The 21,554-nt window shown below is 38.9% G+C and overlaps 1 protein-coding gene and 1 non-coding gene across 10 annotated transcripts in view; one reads left to right on the forward strand and one right to left on the reverse strand.

Moving 5' to 3' along the window:
* Cdkl2 (cyclin dependent kinase like 2) overlaps positions 1–21,554 on the reverse strand; it is an 87,817-nt gene that overhangs the window by 49,333 nt on the left and 16,930 nt on the right. For all 9 annotated transcript variants that reach the window (XR_001872695.2, XM_029568525.1, XM_008843484.3 and 6 more), the window contains exons 3-10: positions 21,333–21,527; positions 17,766–17,944; positions 15,387–15,499; positions 13,272–13,411; positions 10,149–10,237; positions 5,840–5,969; positions 3,373–3,668; positions 2,705–2,798 (exon numbers count right to left, since the gene is read on the reverse strand). Coding sequence is in view for 8 of the 9 variants with exons in the window: in XM_029568525.1 (XP_029424385.1) it covers positions 2,705–2,798; positions 3,373–3,668; positions 5,840–5,969; positions 10,149–10,237; positions 13,272–13,411; positions 15,387–15,499; positions 17,766–17,944; positions 21,333–21,527 (1,236 nt within the window). In the remaining variant the exon portion in view is untranslated. The remainder of the gene's footprint in view (positions 1–2,704; positions 2,799–3,372; positions 3,669–5,839; positions 5,970–10,148; positions 10,238–13,271; positions 13,412–15,386; positions 15,500–17,765; positions 17,945–21,332; positions 21,528–21,554) is intronic.
* Positions 10,499–10,621, forward strand: LOC115072119. The gene has a single exon (XR_003851186.1). It is a non-coding gene; the product is annotated as a small nucleolar RNA SNORA40 (small nucleolar RNA).

Here is a 21,554-nt window from a genome sequence, read left to right on the forward strand (position 1 = left end):
ACCTCATTTAATTTTATGTCTTATAGAGTTTACAATGAGTTAAAGATTGTATAAGCGTAATAATTCATCTGTAAACCTAAAAATGTACAGCCAATTTTGAAAGAGATGTATCCTAACTCAGAAAAATGTTATTGAATAGGTTAATGCTGTTGTAATGAAATGCTTCTTCTAATAATTAAAAAAAAAAGAATCACAAAAACTCTACATTCTACGTTTTCAAAGCAAATAGCACACAGAAATACTGTTATTGTTTTAAAAACTGTTTAACTGCTCCACATGGTGATACACATCTTTAATCCCAGCACTGGGAGGCAGAGGCAGGCAGATCTCTGTGAGTTCAAAGCCAGGCTGGTCTACATAGCAAGTTCCAGGCCAGCTGGTGCTACAGGGAGACCCTGTTTCAAAAAGACAAAAAACAAAACAAACCCTCCCCCAACCCCCAAAAAACATGTTTAACCTAGGCAAATGTAATTTCTTACTATGTGCAAAATATGGATCCTTAAATTTACAGACAAGTATCTGAGTCACCACCCATCAAAGTAGCTTCTTTTTCAACAGAGATTATTAGTTACACCACTGGTCACAAGTGAATTGCCCAAGCCTAAGTGGCACATCTAGGATGCAACCTCTACACATAAGACTCACAGAACATAGAACAAGGGATGAAGAGACCAGCAATGCATCTTTCGATTCTCATTAATGAAGCTCCCTCATGCAACAGAGGGACAGGAACACAAAAGGCCACAAATGGCCAAAATGTACAGAATAAGAGTCTGCAGAGGGCAGGCCCTTGGACAGGACTCCTATGTTAAGGCCCATCCACCCAGGGCTCAGGGACCATTGCGGAAGAGGGGACAGAAAGATTCTAAGAGCCAGGGAGGAGGTGTATGACCATATGGAAATGGTCCTACAGGTGCCTAGGACACTTCTCATACAAACCTACAGCAATGGTATGAGCATGCACAAGACCCATGCAAACTTAGGCAGACAAAAACCCAGCATAGAACTGTGGAAACAAACTGCAAGCCCCAATCTTAGTGGAAGAATTAGTGGCAGCTGATTACTGCTGGGTGAGGAAGAGCTGATCTTCTAAAAGGAGAGACTCTAGATAGGCTGACTAAACCCTGGTGGATGAACTTGCACTGAGGGACATCTCAGGACACTAACTTTACATAATAGGCCTTAACACAAATGACAGAATATATGAACTCCATTGGGGGGTGCTATGGGAGGGTGCCAAAGGGGAAGGGGAAGATTTTGTGTATGAAATAAACAAAAATTCAATTTAAAAACTGTTTAAATCATATAGTATATATAATGAAATGTACAACCAGCACATATACTGACAACAGCAAGTCACCCAGGTTCCTTTATAGCTCAAGTCTACTGCTCTGTGAATTTGACACCAGTCTGCCAAAAAAGTCAGAGTGTCATAGAGCTCCTTTCCTGTGGATATTTTGCTTTCTCTTTTAAAAGAAAAGGACTAAGTTTCTTGATTCCAATTAGCTATAAAATGAACTAAATAGTTTTAAGAAACCATCTCCAAGTTCAAACAATAAAATTTTATATTTAAAAATGAGTTAGAGCTATCAGATTTGCCAATTGAAAAAGTGACAAAGAAAACAATATATGTTCATAATTACATGTTTATTTGCATTTCAGAATTAGTGGTGTACTAATCAACAAAGTAGAAGTGGAGGAAAATCTAGTCCTAGCTTTGCCTTTATTAATTTTCATTAAGAAAAACCTCTAGACTTCCTTTCTTCGTAACATTTTCTAATGAAGAATAAACAAGAAAGAAATGAAAATTTATCAGCCAGAGCTGGGCGTCGTGGCACACACCTGTAGTCCCAGCAGAGGCAGGCAGATCTCTGTGAGTTCAAGGCCAGCCTAATCTACACAGTGAGTTCCAGGCCAGCTGGGGCTACAGGGAGATCCTGTCTCAAAAAGGTCAAAAAAGAGCTGAAAGGCTGACGTGTATCTGGCCACTTTCCAGAAATAAAAAGGAAATCTGTGGTTGAAATAATCAAGAAAGATAACAGGCAAAGATAGAATACAGGGTTGGGAACTTAAATCATGCAGGTACTTATTATCCCTCTAAGGACTCTGGTCTTTAGCAGAGATGAGAAACCAATGGAGAGTTTTTGTCAGAAGAGTGATGATTACTTGACTTTGTTTTAAAGGGGGCATTCTGGAGCTGTTAAGAGCAGTGATGCTCTCTATGAACCATGTACGTTTCTAACATTAAAATCTGACATCATGTTTTCATTCGTTGATCTACTAGCTCATGAGCTCCATAGAGAGAGGTTGAATTAATTCAATTCCAGTGTCTTATATATAATAGAACAAGCAATAAATATTTACTAAATGAATATAGAAAATAATTTCACCAAAAATCTAATGAGTAAGATAAGACAATTTATCTTCTCATTTGTGCTAAAAAAAAACTGACCTATAAGTATGAAGTTAAACATTTATTATGCTGAAAACAAAAGAGACGACATTCTAATAACATCTTTCAGACTTAAAATTTACTTAAACTTTCAGAATCTCGAATTAGGACCATGACAAGCTATGATGATATATGCATAATGAAGGTTCACTTTATGTCTCTAAATAAAATCCCCAGTTGTTCACTCATACTTAATACAAGTCTAGAACTGACTGGCGCTTGCTCTTTTACCACTGAGAGCAATTTACTTACTGGTGTGGTCACATTCATGTTATACATTCCTGATGGAGGAGGTTGATTTGCTTTAACAAATGGATTACAATATTTCTTAGTTTTCTCATCCACTCTGTAACAAAATTTTGTAGTTAGAATCATCAATAATTATTTTCTCAAGCACAAAATCAAATGGCATATGAAATGACACGCAGTGACATGAGATGCAGAACTGAATGTCTCTTCTCAAGAACACAATGCACAGAAATCTGGTGAGACATTCTACTGTTTGTCACATCACTCATGCTTCCTGCAACAGCCCCAACTTATACCAAATACATTGCCTTCCTTCCAGGAAAATGCTCAGAGGACCTTCTGTGTATCATTAAGTGTACCACTAAATGCTCACAGCCAACCACTCTATTCAGCAGCAGACCCTCAAAACCAATTATTTCCCTTATGAATAACTTCTTTCTACATTATTAAACCAAACAGCTGCAGATTCTCTTCACCTTAAACCATGGTACAACACTACTTTCTTAGGACTTAGGTGAACTTTTTTTTTAAGCAAATTCTGATAATTTTAATCACATAGATCAAAAATGTTTAAAATAGCTATCTGATAAGTAGAAATCGCATCCAGAATTCTGGCAGCAAAACAATGTGGAAAAATTAACATTTTTTGGTCTCCTTTCTCTAATTCATACCTGTAACATGGAACTCCTGGCATAGTTCCCATGCCAGCATTAACACCAGGAGCAACTGCAGAAAGATTATGTGTCAGTGGAGGAATTGCCATGCCTGGATTCCTTGAGTGATCCACACTGATGTTACTGCCATCTCTGAGGTTTGTATAAGGAAAGCCTTTCATGTGACTTGCCCTGTTGTCATGGAGACAGCTGGCATTTGAAGTTCTTCCTTTTTCAGCTTTCTCTCCATCCATTTTTGACCCTTTTATTTTAAACACTTTAGAATCCTTAATTTTTGGATCAGCTTTGTTATCCTGATCATTAATAAACATGTTAAAAGGTTAATGATCTGACAAGGATGAAAATCGTTTCTTGCTGTAAAGTATGTGCACTACAGCAAAATCTCACAGATATCAATCACTCTTTTGTGCCTATTATCATTAATCTACCAATGGAATTAGAGTTAAGCCCAAATTCTTACTCAAATAGGTATTGTGAAAACAGAAGAATGGAAACGCAATTCACAGCAACTCTGATATACAGATACAGATATAAACAGATGCGGGTGTGTGTCTGTGTGTACACATTTCAGCGGGGAAAAAACACTGAAGACCAAATAAGATTTCAAGATTGCTACTTTTTTCTTACATATTCAAGGTCAGCAAACATAAAATTGAAAATTCTTCTTTTGGTTCACTTGATGGTAGTAGATATATTATTGGGAAGAGATGGTGGGTCATTTAGCAGGAAAAGTAAACTGTAAACATCCAAATCTCAAATTTAAATTGTTCAATTTTATTAAAAAAAAAGCAAATAAAAACAGCATTTGTCTGCTATTATTAAGGAAGAAACATGGACTAAGTGTGTGTGTGTGTGTGTGTGTGTGTGTGTGTGTGTGTGTATCTATTCCCCATGTATGCATGTATTTGCTCCCCAGTATGTGTGTGTGTCATGTGTGTGTGTGCACGCACATGTACACACGGATGTTGAATGTTCTTGGATGAGTATGTGGAACTGAAATTCTCTGACAAAGCTGTATCTTCCCTAAGGATCTCGCAGACTGACTTTGGATGAGAATATTGTGATTTCAGAGGAATGAAATGTCTTGGGTCTAAAGTCAAAATTACCTTGGGCTATGTTAGTCCCTGTAAAGTCATTTACTTTTAACCACTGCATCAGATCTAACTTCCTCATGACTATGAGGTAAAATTCTTAGACTGTGTTGCAAAGCATAGCAGACCTCTAGCCTCTACCAATCTAAGTGCTAAGAAAGCTAGACGATAACAGCTACAAAATACATAAAAGATGTCTTGCTCTGCTACAGGCTGCTCAGCTAACACTCCACTAAAGTATTTGGTAAATGCTTTGACTATGACCTTCTCTGTTCTGTGGCTATAAATTTCTTCCACAGCAGAATATGTCATTTAAGGTAACTCAAATCCATAGTTACTCATCCTTGGCTCAGAATACACTTTTTTTTTTTTTTAAATACAGGGCTTCTCTGTAGCCCCAGCTGGCCTGGAACTTGCTATGTAGACCAGGTTGACCTCAGTCTCATGGAGATCTACCTGCCTCTGTCTCCACAATGTTGGGATTAAAGGTGTACAGCACCACACCTGGCTGGAATACACTATTTTCTTATGTCTTTAAATTCATTATTATTTTTAAAAATATTTTATTTATTTTTTATGTGAGTGTATTTTGCCTGCATGTAAGTATACCCATGTTGTGCAATGCCCGTGGAAGCCAGAAGAGGGCACTGGGTCCCCTGGAACTGGAGTTACCGATGGTTTTTAGCTGCCATGTGGTTCTGGGTACCAAACCTGGGTCTTCTGCAAGAGCAGCCAGTTCTCTTAAATGCTGAGCAATCTTTCCAGTCCCAAAATTCATTATTTTACATAAGTTTATTTCCTAGCAAGCACTATTGCACTTTCTGGTACATGTTGTATACTCAAAACATAATAATTAAATTATTTTAAAGGGCAGTGTCTGGAACTAGAGAGATGGTCTAGGAGCCAAGAGAGAGCATACTGTTCCTGCAGAGGACCTGAGTTCACTTCCCAGAACCCATGTCCTGTAACTTCAGCTCCAGAGTATCTGATGCCTCTGACTTCTCTGGACACCTGCACACACACACACACACACACACACACACACACACACACAATTTTTTAAAAATTAATCTTTTAAGAAAGGTAGTTTTGTAAAGATAGATTGCTTTTTTTTTCAACCAGGCTAAAAGTTAACTTACTAATATTTTAAAACTTAAAAATCTTCACTCCTAGCCTGGTGTGGTGGCACATGCCTTTGATCCCAGCACTTGGAGGCAGAGGCAGGAGGATCTCTGTGAGTTCAAGTCCAGCCTGGTCTACATAGTGAGTACCAGGCCAGCTGGGGCTACAGGGAGACCTTATCTCAAAAAAAAAAAAAACTTCACTCCCCCAACAAATTTTAATCTTAAAGCATGAACATGATGAACATTTACCTGTACCATAAGTGTTTTTCTTTCTTCGCCTAAAGAGTCATCTTTTTCTTTCTTCTTGTTTTGAGATTTTTTAGGTAAAGAATTATTCCTGGCATCTTTCTCTATTTTTAACTGTAGTTCTTGAGAAAACCTACATAAAAGCATGTTTCTCAGTTAAAATAAATTACATGAGAAAGATAAACCTAGAGAAAAATTTACTTTCAAGAAAATTGTTTTAAAAAAACTGTTAAGCTAATCCATTTTATTTAAAATGAAAAAAAAACAAACAACAACAACAAAAAAACATAGCCTAGATAAACAGTTCCTAGAGGGTAGCCTGCAGACTTTTGGGGGTACCTGAGAACTTTCAGGAGGTTGATAAGCCCTAGCCGTTTTTATCTTAGCATAAAGAAGCTGCCTTTATCACCCTGTGAACATTGCCCTGATGGTATAATAAACAGTGGTAATGAAAATAGTGGCATCTTACCAAGAATTGAAATACCTGCACCAAACTGTTAGCAATCATTGTTTTCTTCACAGCCACACAGTCACAGTCAAAGGTTGGGGTGGGCAGTTTCACTTAAGAATGTTCCTAATGTGCAGAGAACAAGAGGACGCTGAACACTTAATCCTTGAATAGGACATTTCAAACCTCTGTCTCTCAAGGATCATTGTAGAAGAGGCAGAAAGATTAGAAGAGGGGGTGGATGACCACAAGGAAACAGAGTCTTCCACATAGCTGGTCATATGAATGCTCTGCAATGGTGACAGCATGGACAAGTCCTATGCAAGCTCAAACTAGACAAAACTCCAGCAAAGACATAAGGAAGTGGGTAAAAAATCCCAACCCAACCTGAGAAACTTTTGGCAATTGATGGCTGCTGTGAGGGAGGAGAGACAGTGTCTTACAGGGTTGGGACTCTTTGTTGGGTCTAGTGAATGGATCTATACTAAAAGACATTGGGGGACACAAATTATACGCTGTAGGGTTCATTAAATTGGGTGAATTGGGTGGGGGACAGTGGAAGGAGGTGGGGAGGGGGATCAGATCTAAATGCCATCAAATTATATTGTATGAAAATTGCAAAAATTGCAGAAAAAAATCACAAACGGAAAAAAAAAGAATGTTTCTGCCTGCAGGGCCATAGTGGCACACGCCTTTAGTCCCAGCAGAGGCAGGCGGATCTCTGTAAGATTGAGGCCAGACTGGTTTACATATTAAGTTCCAGGCCAGCTGCATCTCCATGGAGACCCTCTCTCTAAAGACCAAAAAAAAAAAAAAGTTCCTGATGAAGCAGTGAAGAGATATTCATTTTATTAAGCTAAACCCTTGGACACGTCTCCATATTTTATGTAAGAAAATGAGGATGTGCATTAAGCTCTTCCACCATGAACCAAAGTGCAGAAGTTGTCTTAAGACAACCAAAGTGCTCGAGATAGAAACCAAACTAGACATGTTTTCATGAAATATTTACACTTGAAAGAAAAACTGACAGAAAATCCATGCTTATTCAGATACTATGCACCAGACATTTTGCTTTGTAAAATGAACAAAGTGAATTAGTCATTGCAAGGAAAACAATAGCTGTTTCTGTAAATAATAAAATTCACACTTGTGTGCAAAATTTTAAAATCTATTAAATTTGGGATCTTAGAAGTTCTCAATTTTATTCAAAACTTTTCTGATGAAATGGAATATAATTTTTGATAATGTATAGTGAAATAAATCAACATTTCTAAAGTTTACATAACTCAGAAAAAAACATTATTTTTCAATGACTCAAGTATAAAGATACAAAGGCATAAATGGATAAAATATCAATTCAGAAAATGAGACAAAAAATGGATTTTAGTGCAACAGAGAAAGAAAAGTTCACTAACATGGTTTAAATTTCACAATGTAACCAACTTGTGAGAAGTTACTACAGGGAACTAGAAAGATGGTCCAGCAGTTTGCTCTTTCAGAGGACCAGAGTTCAGTTCCCAGCATCATATTAGGCAGCTCATAGTCTGGTGGCTCACAACCCTATGTAACTCAAGCTCCAGGGGATCCAACACCTTCTTCTGGCCTCTACATGCACCCACACATACATGGGCAGACACACACAGACATACACACACAAATAAAAATAAAATTATATTAAAAAGAAACTACAACAGCTGAGCTGGGCATGGTAGCACATACCTGTAATCCTAGCACTCAGGAGGCTGAGGCAGGAGAATCCAGAGTCTGGGTCTAGCCTGGCCTACGCAGTGAGTTCCAGACCAGTCAGAGCTACAATGCAAGACCCTGTCTCAAAATTTTCAAAAGTAAAAACAAGGAAAGAAGGGAAGGAGAAAAGGAGAGATTAAGGAAGGAGGGAAGGAGGGAAGGAGGGAGGGAGGAAGAGAGAGAGAGAGAGGGAAAAAAAGGGAGAGAGGGAGGGAGGGAGGGAGGGAGGGAGGGAGGAAGGAAGGAAGGAAGGAAGGAAGGAAGGAAGGAAGGAAGGGCTATTGCCAGATTTTGGTATAGAATCAAAGAATACTACAATTACTAAAAAATAAAAAACCAAAAAACTATTAAAACACTTTTTCATTTTTCCAGCTACGTATTTGTGTAAGATCAGAGTTTCTTTTAACCCAAATAACATACCACAATATTCACAAATATAGAAGCAAACATAAGAATCCAGCTATATTGTATTAAGTTGGAGATTAAAGAAATTTGCAAAAATATAAAGCACTGAGGCTGAAAGAAGGCTCAGCAGTTAAGAGCACTGGCTGCTCTTGCAAAGGCCCCAGGTTCAGTTCCCAGCACCCACAATGGCAGCTAACAATTCTTAATAACTCCAGTTCCAGGGGATCCTATGCTTTCTTCTGGCCTCTGCAGGCATTGCATACATGTGGTGCATTTACATTTGTGTAGGTAGAACACTCGTACACTCTAATAAATATAATTTTTAAAATATTTTTTATATTTTATCATTTTTATTTTATATGTATGAGTGTATTGCTTGCATGTATATGTAAGTGCACTCATGTCCTGCAATGCCTGCAAAAATCAGAAGGCATTGGATTCCCCTGGAACTGAAGTTGAAGATGGTTGTTAGCTGCCATGTGGGTGCTGGGAATCGAACCTGGGTCCTCTGCAAGAGCATATAGTGCTCTTAACTGCTGAGCCATCTCTCCAGCCTCAATTATTTTTTCTAAAAGAGTGTACTGCCCTTGCAGAGAACCTGAGTTTGGTTCCCAGCACCCATGTTGAGAGGTTCACAACTGCCTGTAACTCGGGATCCAGGGGATCCAATGCCCTCTCTAGCCTCTATGTGTGAGCATCTGCACTCACACAGACACACAGACACACACACAATTTAAAAACTAAATCTTCAAAAATATATATGAAGCACTGTCACAGCCACTCATCTCACAGTTTTGCTTTGTAAGCCACATGGAGACCAGCACCTGGAGCAGCACTACAGACTTGCCCATAGCAGTACCTACAGGACTGGCACATTAAGGATTCTGGCACATCAGCAATATCAGTAGCACCACTGGATCTGGTATGGGATGAGTTTGGCAACCACAGGAGATGGCAACTGCATCAGTACCTAAGATGATCACACACAGCTGGCAGCAACACAGGAATCAATACCTAAATGATAGATGTCACTACAGAAAGACAAGAAAAAAACCTGGACAGACTATTTCATGAAAACCAGCAGCTCTAGTTTAATAAATGCAGGAAATGGGTTGGAGAGATGGCCCAGCAGTTAAGAGCACTGGATGCTCTTGCAAAGAACCCAGGTTCAGTTCCCAGTATCCACATAGTGGCCAACAGCCATTCATAACTCCAGTTCCATGGGGTGCTGTGCCCTCTTCTGGCCTCTGCAACCATTGCATGACACAGCAAAACGCTTATACGTATAAAAATTAAAAATAATAAATAAAAATTAAAAAAATAAATGTAGGGGGGCTGGAGAGATGGCTCAGTGAAAAGCACTGACTGCTCTTAGAGAGGACCAGGGTTCGATTCCCAGCACCCACATGGAGGCTATGAACAGTCCTTAAACTCCAGTTCCAGGGGACCGACACGCTCTCTGACCTCCGTGGCATTGCACGACAAGGGTGCATTCAGAAACATTTAAAAAATAATAAATAAATAAATAAATGTAGGACCCCCCCCCAAAGAATTACATTACTTCTAAGACTGAATGAGAATAGAATATGGGTATTCGATATCCTGCAAAAATAGGTGGTAACAGAAATAAGAGAAATGCTGCATTTGACTGTTATGGAGGGTTTACTTTAATTATGGTTAGCATAGTTTGGAAAGCAAGGGCTAGGACTGTACCTCTCAGCAAATCCATCCATTTGAAAGAAATCATGGTGGAGGAGTTCAGCACAGAAGGGCCTTTGGTCCGGGTCAATATGCAAGCATTTCTGAAAAGTCAAGAACATATACAAGTCTTCAAGAAAAAATGTCTAAATTTCTAAATGTGAAAAAATTGAAAATTCTTCTTTATAACCAATGAATAGAAAAATGCACAAATCAAGATAATGACTATCAGTGGTTGCTAATATCACAAAAATAAGACCCACCAGGCATAAATATATATACGATTTCCTATTAAGTAGTTTTCCAAAAAAATAAACCTGATTCTGATCTCTAGCTCTACTAGCCATCTGTAAGAAATAAAAAATAACACTTATGTGTATTTTTTGAACTTGTGGATAAAGTCATAAAAGACAGGTGCAAAATCAAGTCTTTTGCAACCCAGAACTCGTTGTTCAGTTTGAATGTTGATACACATAAGAATGAATGCAATACTCAAGACAGCTCAGCGTGATGATGATGATATTGATAATGAGGTTGTTCGAAGAATAAATAGTTGATCATTTAAAAGCAAAAAACCCCAACAATGTTTTCTTTTTAAATTTTATTATTTTTATTTTATGTGTATGCGTGTATTGCCTGCCTGTAGGTAAGTGCACCCGTGTTGTGCAATGCCCACAGAGGTCAGAAGAGGCTGTTGGATCCTCTGGGACTGGAGTTATGGACAGCTGTTAGCTGCCATGTGGGTGCTGGGATTTGAACCCAGGTCTTCTGCAAGAACCAGTGTTCTTAACCGCCAAGCCATCTCTCCAGCCCCTACATTTCTTTTATATCATTATTGTTCTGTCTCTCCCTCTCCCTCCCTCTCTCTCCTCCCCCTTCTCTCTCCTCCTCTCTCCTAATTTCTTATTCTTATTTTGGCTCCATTTAGTTGTATTAGCTATAATTTTGGAATGCATGTGCTCAGCTTTTTTTTTTTTTTTCTGTCTTTTTGAGACAGGGTTATATAAACCAGGCTGGCCTTGAACTCACAGAGATCCACCTGCCTCTGCCTCCCAAGTGCTGGGACTACAGGCGAGCGCCACCACGCCCGGCTTCAGCTTTCTTTTTAAAGTAGCTAATGCCGCCATTTCAGAGCCGAGCACTCAGGAAGCAGTGAGTTCAAGGCCACTCTGCTCTACACAGTGAATTCCAGGCCATCTGGGGCTACAGAGAGACCCTGTCTCAAAAAGACAAAAAAAAAAAAAAAAGTTTAGGAGGGGGTTGGAAAGATGGCTCAGTGGTTAATGGCATTGGCTGCTCTTGCAGAGGACCTAGGTTCAAATCCAAGAACCCACATGGCAGCCAACAACCATCCATAATTCCAGTTCCAGAGGATCTGATGCCCTCCTCCGATCTCCTCGGGCATCACATGACACTGGTGAACTTCCATGTATGCAGGCAATATACTCATACACATATTTATTTTTTGAGACAGGGTCTCCCTGTAGCCCAGGCTGGCCTGGAACTTAGTAGATAGACCAAGGTGGCCTGGATCTCACAGAAATCCACCTGCTCTGCCTCCCAAGTGTGTGCCACCGCGGCCAGCTCGACCTTATCCTTTGAGACATTGAACCTGGAGCTCATCAACCAGGCTAGGCTGCATGGATCTTGTTCCTATTATGATAAAATACTCTGACAAAAGCACCTTAAGGGCGAAAGGGCTTATTTTATAGCTCATCATTCAAGGCCCAGCCCATCATGGTGGGGAAGTCAAGGCAGTGGGGAGTTTTGAAGCTGTTTATCACATCCACAGATGATAATGAATGCATGCATGCTAGTGTTCTGCTGGCTTTCTCCACTTCTAAGCAGTCCAGGAGCCCCTGCCTGGGAATAGTGGCACCCACAGTAAACAGGACTTCCCGCCTCATTAATGTAATCAAGATAATGCCCACAGACATGTTCAGAGGCCCATCTCCCAGGTGATTCCAGAGTCTGTCAGGTTGACAATTAACATTAACAATCAAACTCAGCTTTTATGTGGGTGTTAGGTATCTAAAATCAGGTCCTCAAGCTTGCCTGGCAGGCGCTTTACTGACAGAACCATAGTCCTAGCCCCTGCCTAAATTTTGTTTAAATGAATTAAAGAAACAAGCAACAACACAAAGTAAATGTTATATATCCTGCTGTTTTAGGGAGAGTTTTTGCAGTACTCTGGACAATTAGTAATGATTAACTTTATTAGCTAATGATGTTAAAGGGTTAACTTTCAAAGACAATGTAAAGTAGTGAAAATCTCTTTATATCTTCCTCAGTTAAACACAAATAAAAGCAAGTCATTTGTAAATCAACTTTAGCAAATCCAGTGTGTACGCAACAGTGTCTGATAACACAATAGATTAAGGTCCTATGCCATACACTTTAATATTTTTCTAATTCTCTAAATTTATTTTTCTGATCTTATTTTCCTTCCTATTTCCATTTAAAATACAGTTTTTTATGTTTTTAGATGAGAATTTTTTTTTTCAAACTTAAAACATACTAGAAATGTTCTCAGTGAATCTTAGAACAGGTAAAAATTTCAGGCTTTTATTTCTAAAGTATCCCTACCCTCCATACCAAATTAGGTAAACTCTTTCTTAATGTATAAAAATTAAAATCAGGGCTGGAGAGATGGCTCAGAGGTTAAGAGCACTGGCTGCTCTTGCAGAGGACCTGGGTTTGGTTCCTAGCACCCACATGACAACTAACAACCAACCATCTGTTACTCTAGTTCCAGGGGATCCGATGTCCTCTTCTGGTTTCCACAGACATTTGCATGCACATTTATACATGCAGGCAAAACACTCAAACACATAAAATAAAAATACATAAATAAATTTTTTTTTTTTTTGTCTTTTTGAAGCAGGGTTTCCTTGTAGCCCCAGCAGTCCTGGAACTCACTATGTAAACCAGGCTGGCCTTGAACTCAGAGATCCACCTGCCTCTGCCTCCCAAGTGCTGGGACTACAGGCATGCGCCACCACACCCAGCTAGTAAATTAATTTTTTAAAAAATAAAAATCACTTGAGAAAATTATTGACCTGATAGATCAAGAGGAGATGAGACTCTCTGTACTATAGAAATTTCCTATCACAAAGTGAAAGCAAAAAGTATGGTTACCTTTGCTAAACTTATCACAACTTCAGGGAGCTTAGGATAGCGGCTTTCGAGAGGTTCTGTTTCCTTGATCTCGGGTAGTCTTACTCTAGCAAACACAGGATTTTTATAAAATAGTTCCTGATGTCTTGGAATCAAATTACCTAGAAACAAAACCAACACATACTTCAGTCAATATACATGACAGAAATAGTGAAGAGACAGGTGTGTGGATTAGAAGCTATGGAGCTTGAACTCTCATGGCATGCAAAAATCAACCAAAGACAGCTGTTTGGGAATGGCACATGGAACTCTTTCTAGTGACTGACACAAGTCAACTCAAGGAAATGAACATGGCCTTTTCAACATACTCATCTATAAACATTTAAACACAACTATAAACAGAACTGAGGTGAGAAAGCCTAGGAAAAGGACTAGTAAAGAATATTTTGTATCATGGCTGGAGGGATGACTCAGCAGTTAAGAACACTGGCTGCACTTGCAGAAGACCCAGGCTCAACTCCCAGCACCCACATGGCAACTAACAACCATCTGTAACTCCAGTTCCAGGGAATCAATACCCTTTTTCTGTCCTCTGTGGGCATTACACAACACAGGTACACTTACATACATGCAGGCAATACACTCATACACATAAAATAAATTTTTTTTTAAATAAAAAAAGAAATTTAGGCTGGGCATAATGACACATGCCTTTAATCCCAGCATTCAGGAGGTAGTGGCAGGCAGATCTCTGTGAATTCGAGGCCAGCCTGGTCTATATAGCAAGTTCCAGGACAGCTGGGGCTACAAGGAGACCCTGTCTCAAAAAAACCAAAAAAAAAAAAAAATGTTTTTTAAAAAAGAATATTTTTGTATCATTCTAGATACAAATTCTACCACTTCTTTTCTAACAACAAAATGTATTATTCTGACCAAAATAATGAAAATAGAGTCACACGAACAGAAGCTAGTCTAGATAAATTAGTTCTTCCCTCTAAGAATTTAATTTTTGTTCAACAGATTGTATACCTGTATCTTAGTTGAGATTTGAGTATTTAAACCTTTTTCAATTTTAATACCTAATATATTATGAAGTATGTATATGAAAGTCTTAGGTTTTATAAGTTGTATTTATAATATATATTACAATGCAAACACTATGCAAGAACAATATTGAGGAAACAATGAAAAGAAGGAAGTATATACTCTAAAGATGCAATTCCTTCCTTTTTCTGTGTGATACAACAGTACACATGAAAATTCTTTTTTTTTTTTTTTTTTTTTTTTTTTTTTTTTGGTTTTTTTGAGACGGGGTTTCCCTGTAGCCCCAGCTAGCCTGGAACTCACTATGTAGACCAGGCTGGCCTCGAACTCACAGAGATCCACCTGCCTCTGCCTCCCAAGTTCTGGGACTACAGGAGTGTGCCACCATGCCTGGCTGAAATCATGTATTTTTAAAATTTTATTTTTATCTTATGTGTGAGTGTTTTGCCTACATGTAAGTGCACCACATGCATGCAATGCCTGTGGAGGCCAGAGGAGGGTGTTGAATCTCCTGGAGCTAGAGTTACAGACTCTTGTTAACTATCGTGTGGGTGGGAACAACTGAATCTGGGTCCTCTGCAAGAGCAGCCAGTGCTCTGAACTCCTAAACCATCTCTCCAGTCCCTATATTAATATTCTGAGTTCTAATCACTAAATCATTCTGAGTTCTCACTGTACTGCCTTGTTACAATTTTTGTAGCATTTTCAAATTAGCAATCGTCTTGAGTAACTTCAAAGTAGTCTCTATGCTAACATATTCTTTGAGTTCTGATTTTTAAAACAGTTTAAAATTTTTCCTCCCTTTTGGCTTTCAGTTCTTGTTATTCTATTTGTCCTCAGCAATCACCATCTTTCTCTCTTATGTGCTTTTTGCAGTATATCAAAGAATACACTGATCGGCCTTGCTAGAATTGTGTGAAAACAAGTAATTGGGTTCATTGTATGTCTGTGTGTGGGGGGGTTCCTATTTGTTCCCTATCTTCACTTAAAATAGGTATCATCTTTAATATATGAACAACATTAAAAAAAAACAACAATACAAATGCACTCAGGGGAAAAAAAACCTATAAATACACAGATGTATATTCTTACCTAAACATGTCATAATATGATGTAGCTGATCAATATCAGATTCTCCGGGAAATAGGGGTTGCCCCATGAGCATTTCAATTACTAGGCAACCAATGGCCCACACATCAACAGCCCTGGAAGGAAAAGTAATATGATGTAAGATGTGGCATCCTGACATGTTTCCTGTGACTAATGTGTTCTGGACTTCACCATGTTGGTATTCTTGGTATTGAAAATAACAGTAGTAATAGCCAGGTGTGGTGGTGCGCACCTTTAGTCCCAGGACTCTGGAAGCAAAGGCAGGCAGATAGATCTCTGTGAGTTCCAGGGGAACCAGGGCTACATAGCAAGTTCCAAACCAGGGGGGTGCAGGGGGTGGGGGTGGGGAGGGAGTCTATTACCCATAGAAAGGCTTTTTTTTTTTTGTCTTTTTTAGACAGGGTCTCCCTGTAGCCCCAGCTGACCTGGAACTTGCTATGTAGACCAGGCTGGCCTTGAACTCACAAAGACTGCCAAAAAGGCATTTTTTAAGAAGGCATTTCTCTGTAAGAGTTCTAACCCTCAACTTTAATAAGTGAGATTTCCAGAAACTTCTATCATGTGACATTAAAAGGAAAAGGTTTTAAAAAGTCAAAACTTACTATGCATACTTTATTCTGAAAATAGACTCTCTGAGGCCAGCTGTGGTGCCACACACCGTTAGTCCCAGCACTCAGGAGGCAGAGGCAGGCAGATTTCTCTGAGACGGAGGCCAGCTTGGTCTAAGGGAGTTCTGGGCCTGCTGGGGCTGTAGAGAGACCTGTCTCAAAATAAAAAATAAAAAAAAAAGGCTCTCTGGCTTCACTGAGAGCCCACTCACATTTGATTTTTTACGTATAATTCTCTTTTTTAATTTTTAAAAAAATTTTGGGGCCAGGCGTGGTGGCGCATGTCTTTAATCCCAGCACTCGGGAGGCAGAGGCAGGTGGATCTCTGTGAGTTCAAGGCCAGCCTGGTCTCCATAGTGAGTTCCAGGACAGCTGGGGCTACAGGGGGACCCTGTCTCAAAAAGACCAAAAAAAAATTTTTTTTTATAGGCTTATTTTTATGTGTATGGGTATATTGCCTGGATGAATGTAAGTGCACCCCTGCTGTGCAATGCCCGAGGAGGTCAGATGAGGGCATTGGATCCCCTGGAACTGGAGTTATGGATGATTGTTAGCCACCACATGGGTGCTGGGAATCAAACCAGGGTCCTCTGCAAGAGCAGCCAGTGCTCTTAATTGCTGAGCCATCTCTCCAGCCCTGGTTTACATATAAATCTAACAATTATCAGTGCATTCTGTGGTACACTGATAAAACACACCAGAAAAAGGAGGTGGATATTGAAGACAGAGTAATAAAAAGAACTGGAAGCTAATAGGGATAGAAAATTTAAAACTATTTCAGCAATCAGTCAGAACATGAAAGCACAGAGCCAATCACCCTGAAGTGGCTCAGCGTCCTTGCTTGAATTGTAAAATGCTACAGAAATTACAGCAGTACAGTAAAATAAGAGCTCAGAATAATTAAAAAAGATTACAGGATGTTTAATGTAATCTAAACACAAAAAGTACAGAATATTTTAGGAAAATTTCTGGTCCTCCCTCTTTGAAGAATTCACTTATGAAGACATTTTTTTTTTTTTTTCGGTCTTTTTGAGACAGGGTCTCCCTGTAGCCCCAGCTGTCCTGGAACTCATGTGGACCAGGATGGCCTTGATCTCACAGAGATTCTCCTGCCTATGCCTCCCAGGCATTGGGATTAAAGGTGTGCAGAGCACACCTGGCTGACAACTATTTAATTAATAATCCTCTTTACTCTCATCCTTACCTACTCTACCTCATCTCACTCCAACTGTCCAACTGCTCTAATCTTTTTTTTTTTACAAATGATTATTTTTTTCTGATAACTGAAATTACTCAACTTTACCTTTAAGATAAATATACCAACCCCAAGTTGTTTCAACAAGGTTTTTGTCATTTGTTTTGCCACACGTGTCACAACATGGGGGTCTCCAAAGTGTGAGACAAGCATTCTCTCACTGAGTCACCCAATCCTCACGAGAATTTTTTGTTATTTGTTTTTTGAAACAGCGTCTCTCTGTAGCCCCAGCTGGCCTGGCACTTGCTGTGTAGACCAGGCTGGCCTCAATCTCACACTGATCTGCGTGACTTGGCCTCCCAGTCACTGGCACATGCAGGGCCCTGACAATAATTCTTTACAAATAAATTTTAAACTCTGGAAATTATTACAAATTACTTATGAAGGTTAAACACACACCTTCCCTTCAGTGCTAGAAAGCTCATTCATTTGAATGAGCTAACATGTCCCATCTAGCAGGTAGAAAGAGCTCAAGCCTTCCCGCTCCTGAGGTCTTACTTGCCATACTTGACATCACCAACCAGCAGTTCTGGAGCCCGGTACCACCGGGTGGCCACATAATCAGTATAAACCTCTCCAGGAGCTGCCAAGGTCCGAGCAAATCCAAAGTCACACAACTTCACAACACCAGACTGAGAGACTAATATATTCTCTGGCTTTATATCTCTGTGTATGATCTAAGACAAAAAAAAAAACAAACAAAAGATCATATCTTAACCCAAAACTAACTATGGGGTGCCTGCCATGAGTAGGGTGCTGCTTGGTGTTCTTGTAGAGTCCAAATAAACACATATAAAGTTGTCCTCGGGTTTACAGAACCTGGGGCCTAGTGAGACAAAAGAGAACACTCATGTTTAAAGTTTTAAACTAGCAAAGATGCTGTGTAAATAAAGCTCTGCTGAAGGTTAGAGGTAGTCAAAGAAATTTCTTAGGAAAGAGGTAAGCTGTATGATAGGTTCTGAAGATGGTCAGTTCAGCTAACAGTTGGTCATTTATGTGCTAGTCACTATTTGGAGTATTTACATACTTTAACTTATTTTACCCACATAATAACCCTGAGAGAGGCATGATTAGTTTCCACTTAACAAAGGGGTAGGAATGAGGAGTACTGACACTGAAATGTGGGGAGAAAGTTGTATGAAACCCTAACCTACGTGAGTTTGAGTGATAGGGTAGGAAAAGTGGTATGACTGGCAGGAAATAATAACACCTTGATGTGACTAGCCATAAATTAGAGTGAGGTCAGTTTTCTCATAAAATAAGCATTTTACATGGATACAGAAATGCTCTGAACATGGAACCATTTGATAGTAAAACCTCCTGCCTTAAAGACAGGCTGGCACCCATGCTAGTAACACTTTACACTACTTGAATGTACTAGTATATCTAAAGAGAGAATGGTTAAATATAGACATGAGGGTATAAAAAATAAAGGGAGGGGGGCTGGAGAGATGGCTCAGCAGTTAAGAACACTGACTGTTCTCACAGAAGACCTGGGTTCGAATCCCAGCACCCACATGGCAGCTAACAACTGTCCATAACACCACCAGGGGATCCGACAGTCTCTTCTGTCCTCTGTGGGCAGTGCACGACACAGGTGCACTTACCTACATGCAGGCAATACATGATACACATAAAATAAAAATAATAAATAAAATATTAAAAAAAAATAAAGGGACACAGAAGCAAATATAATCACAAAGCATTCAATACAAGAGTCAGCAAGCCAATGGTCCTGTTGCCCACTGGTTCCATTGGCAAGCCTACCTTAGCACAGAGATGAATGTAGAGTTCAGCCACCTGTGTTTAAGGCCCACTGAGAAGAAATTATCTTTTTTATTAGAAGGATTCATCAATGTCTTTAAAAATGATGCCACTAGGTATGTAATAAATAACTGTGGCAGTCAACCTTGAGTGCCAAGTTGAAGGGTTTTACAATCACCTAGGAAACACACCTCTAAGTGTGTCTATGAAGTCAGTTCCAGAGACATTTAACTGATGTGGGAAGACCCATCCTGAGTGTGGTGGCACCGTTCCATGGGATGGAGTCCTGGACAGAAAAAGGAGGAAGGAAGCAGGGCAGCAGTATTCATTTATCTGCTACCTAACTGCGATTCAGCATGAGCTGCCTTACACTGCTGCTGCCATAACTGCCCTGTCATGACAGACTGCACCCTCAAACTGAACCAAAATAAACCCTTCCTTCCTTAAGTTGATTTTGTGAGACAGTAATGAGAAAAATTACTAATACACTTACTACTTTAAACTGGTCTGATTTCCTATATACCCAATATTGTACTTCATATAGCCTATTCTTATGACAACTGTCCAGAGACAATTATCCTTCTGACTTATTAAACTAGCATTCAGTTTCTTGACCTTGATTAATATGTCTGTATGATCAACAAAAATAATGTTATAATTGGATTTCTCAAAAATCAATTTCTTCAGGAGATTCCCCAGGGAGGAACTAAACTAGATACATCTCTAATGAACAGTTTATATACACATACGTGTATGTGTGCATTCACATCTGAACTATACAACATAATTACATAATGAAAATATATAGTAAGACCATAAAAAGATGATAATTTTTTAAAAAATGGAAAACAATATTTAGGTAATAAGCACATAGATTATTTTTTCTTTTATTTACTTATATTTTGAGACAGAGTCTAATTTAGCACAGGCTTGTCCCAAACTTGCCATGTAGTGAAGGATAACCTTGAACTTCTGATCCTCCTGCTTCTACCTTCTGAGTGCTGGGATTATAGACATGCACTTTATATGTTTTTATATGGTATTGGGGATCAAATCCAGGGTTTTGTGCATACTAGACAAGCACTCTACCAACTAAGCTATAAACTCAGTCCTTTACTTGTTTTCATGATTATTTTCAGTTTTTAAATTCTATATCACTAGTGTTCATTCTATTGTATTCACAAAAAATATGGGGCTGGAGAGATGGCTCAGCACTGGCTGCTCGTCCAGAGAACCCAGGTTCAATTCCCGGCACCCACATGGTAGCTAACAACTGTCCACAACTCCAGTTCCAGGGGAACCAATGCCCTTTTCTGGCCTCTGCAGGCACTGCATGACATGGGTGCATTTATATACATGAAGGCAAAACACTCATATACATTAAAAAGTATATATAATAATATATTAATATACGTATATTATTTAAGATATTTTGCAGAACTGGTAAAATACATGCTGAGTCATTCATTTTGTATCCTATACCTATTTTTCCTGGTGGTGCTTTTTTTTTGGTCTTTTTGAGACAGGGTCTCCCTGTAGCCCCAGCTGTCCTGGAACTCCCTATTGTAGACCAGGCTGGCCTTGAACTCACAGAGATCCTCCTGCCTCTGCCTCCTGAGTGCTGGGATTAAAGGCATGCGCCACCACACCCGGGCTTGGTGGTGCTTTTATATGGTACTTTAAAGGCATAAAATTGGCCTACAAGGGACTAAGGCATACAAGAGACTATAGGTGAGATTTTCACATTCTTGTACTTCATATGTAGGCAAGAAAACCTGAATTAAAAATATATAGGATCCTTGGCGCATACATCTGTCAAAACTCATCATTTCAAATTTGTACATTCCTCTCAACAAATGTTACATTAAAAAAACACCAGTGAACAATATTCAAGTCTAGTTTATGACAGATATCTGAAATTTTTAGAGTTGAAAGGTATACTGATGCCTGCAGCTTACTTTCAAATATGTAAAGAATATAGATTAATAAAATAGATGAACATAGATCATACAAAAGTATTATGGAGATTATATATAAGTGAGCAACTACAGCAAATTTATTAAGTGAGACTATATAGACAGTGAGAATACAGTATTCATTATGTACTCTTTAACTTTTTAGTAGGGTCTAAAATTTTTGTACATTGGAGGAAAAAATTATGACATATGAAATTAGCAATATCAAGGCAATATAGTTCATTTCAATTATGTTACTAATCCAAACTTTTTTTAAAACCCACTAAATTAAGTCACTGGTATCTAGTGAAAGATTGACAACATCATCATCATATCTAATACTTACATTGTGACTGTGGCAAAATCCAATTCCATTAATAATCTGAAACAAATACTTTTGAACTACTTGGTACTCTAGTCCATTTGGAAATACTTTCAAATCATCAAGAACTGTGCGGTCAACGAATTCAAAGACTAGGTACCAACGTTTTTTTCTCTTACATACTTCCAACAAATTCACCAAATTTTCATGCCTCAGTTGCTGTTATAAAAAAAAAAGAATTTTATA

The sequence above is a fragment of the Nannospalax galili genome, unplaced genomic scaffold (assembly GCF_000622305.1).
Source record: "Nannospalax galili isolate Female #2095 unplaced genomic scaffold, S.galili_v1.0 scaffold800, whole genome shotgun sequence".
NCBI classification, from domain to species: domain Eukaryota; kingdom Metazoa; phylum Chordata; class Mammalia; order Rodentia; family Spalacidae; genus Nannospalax; species Nannospalax galili.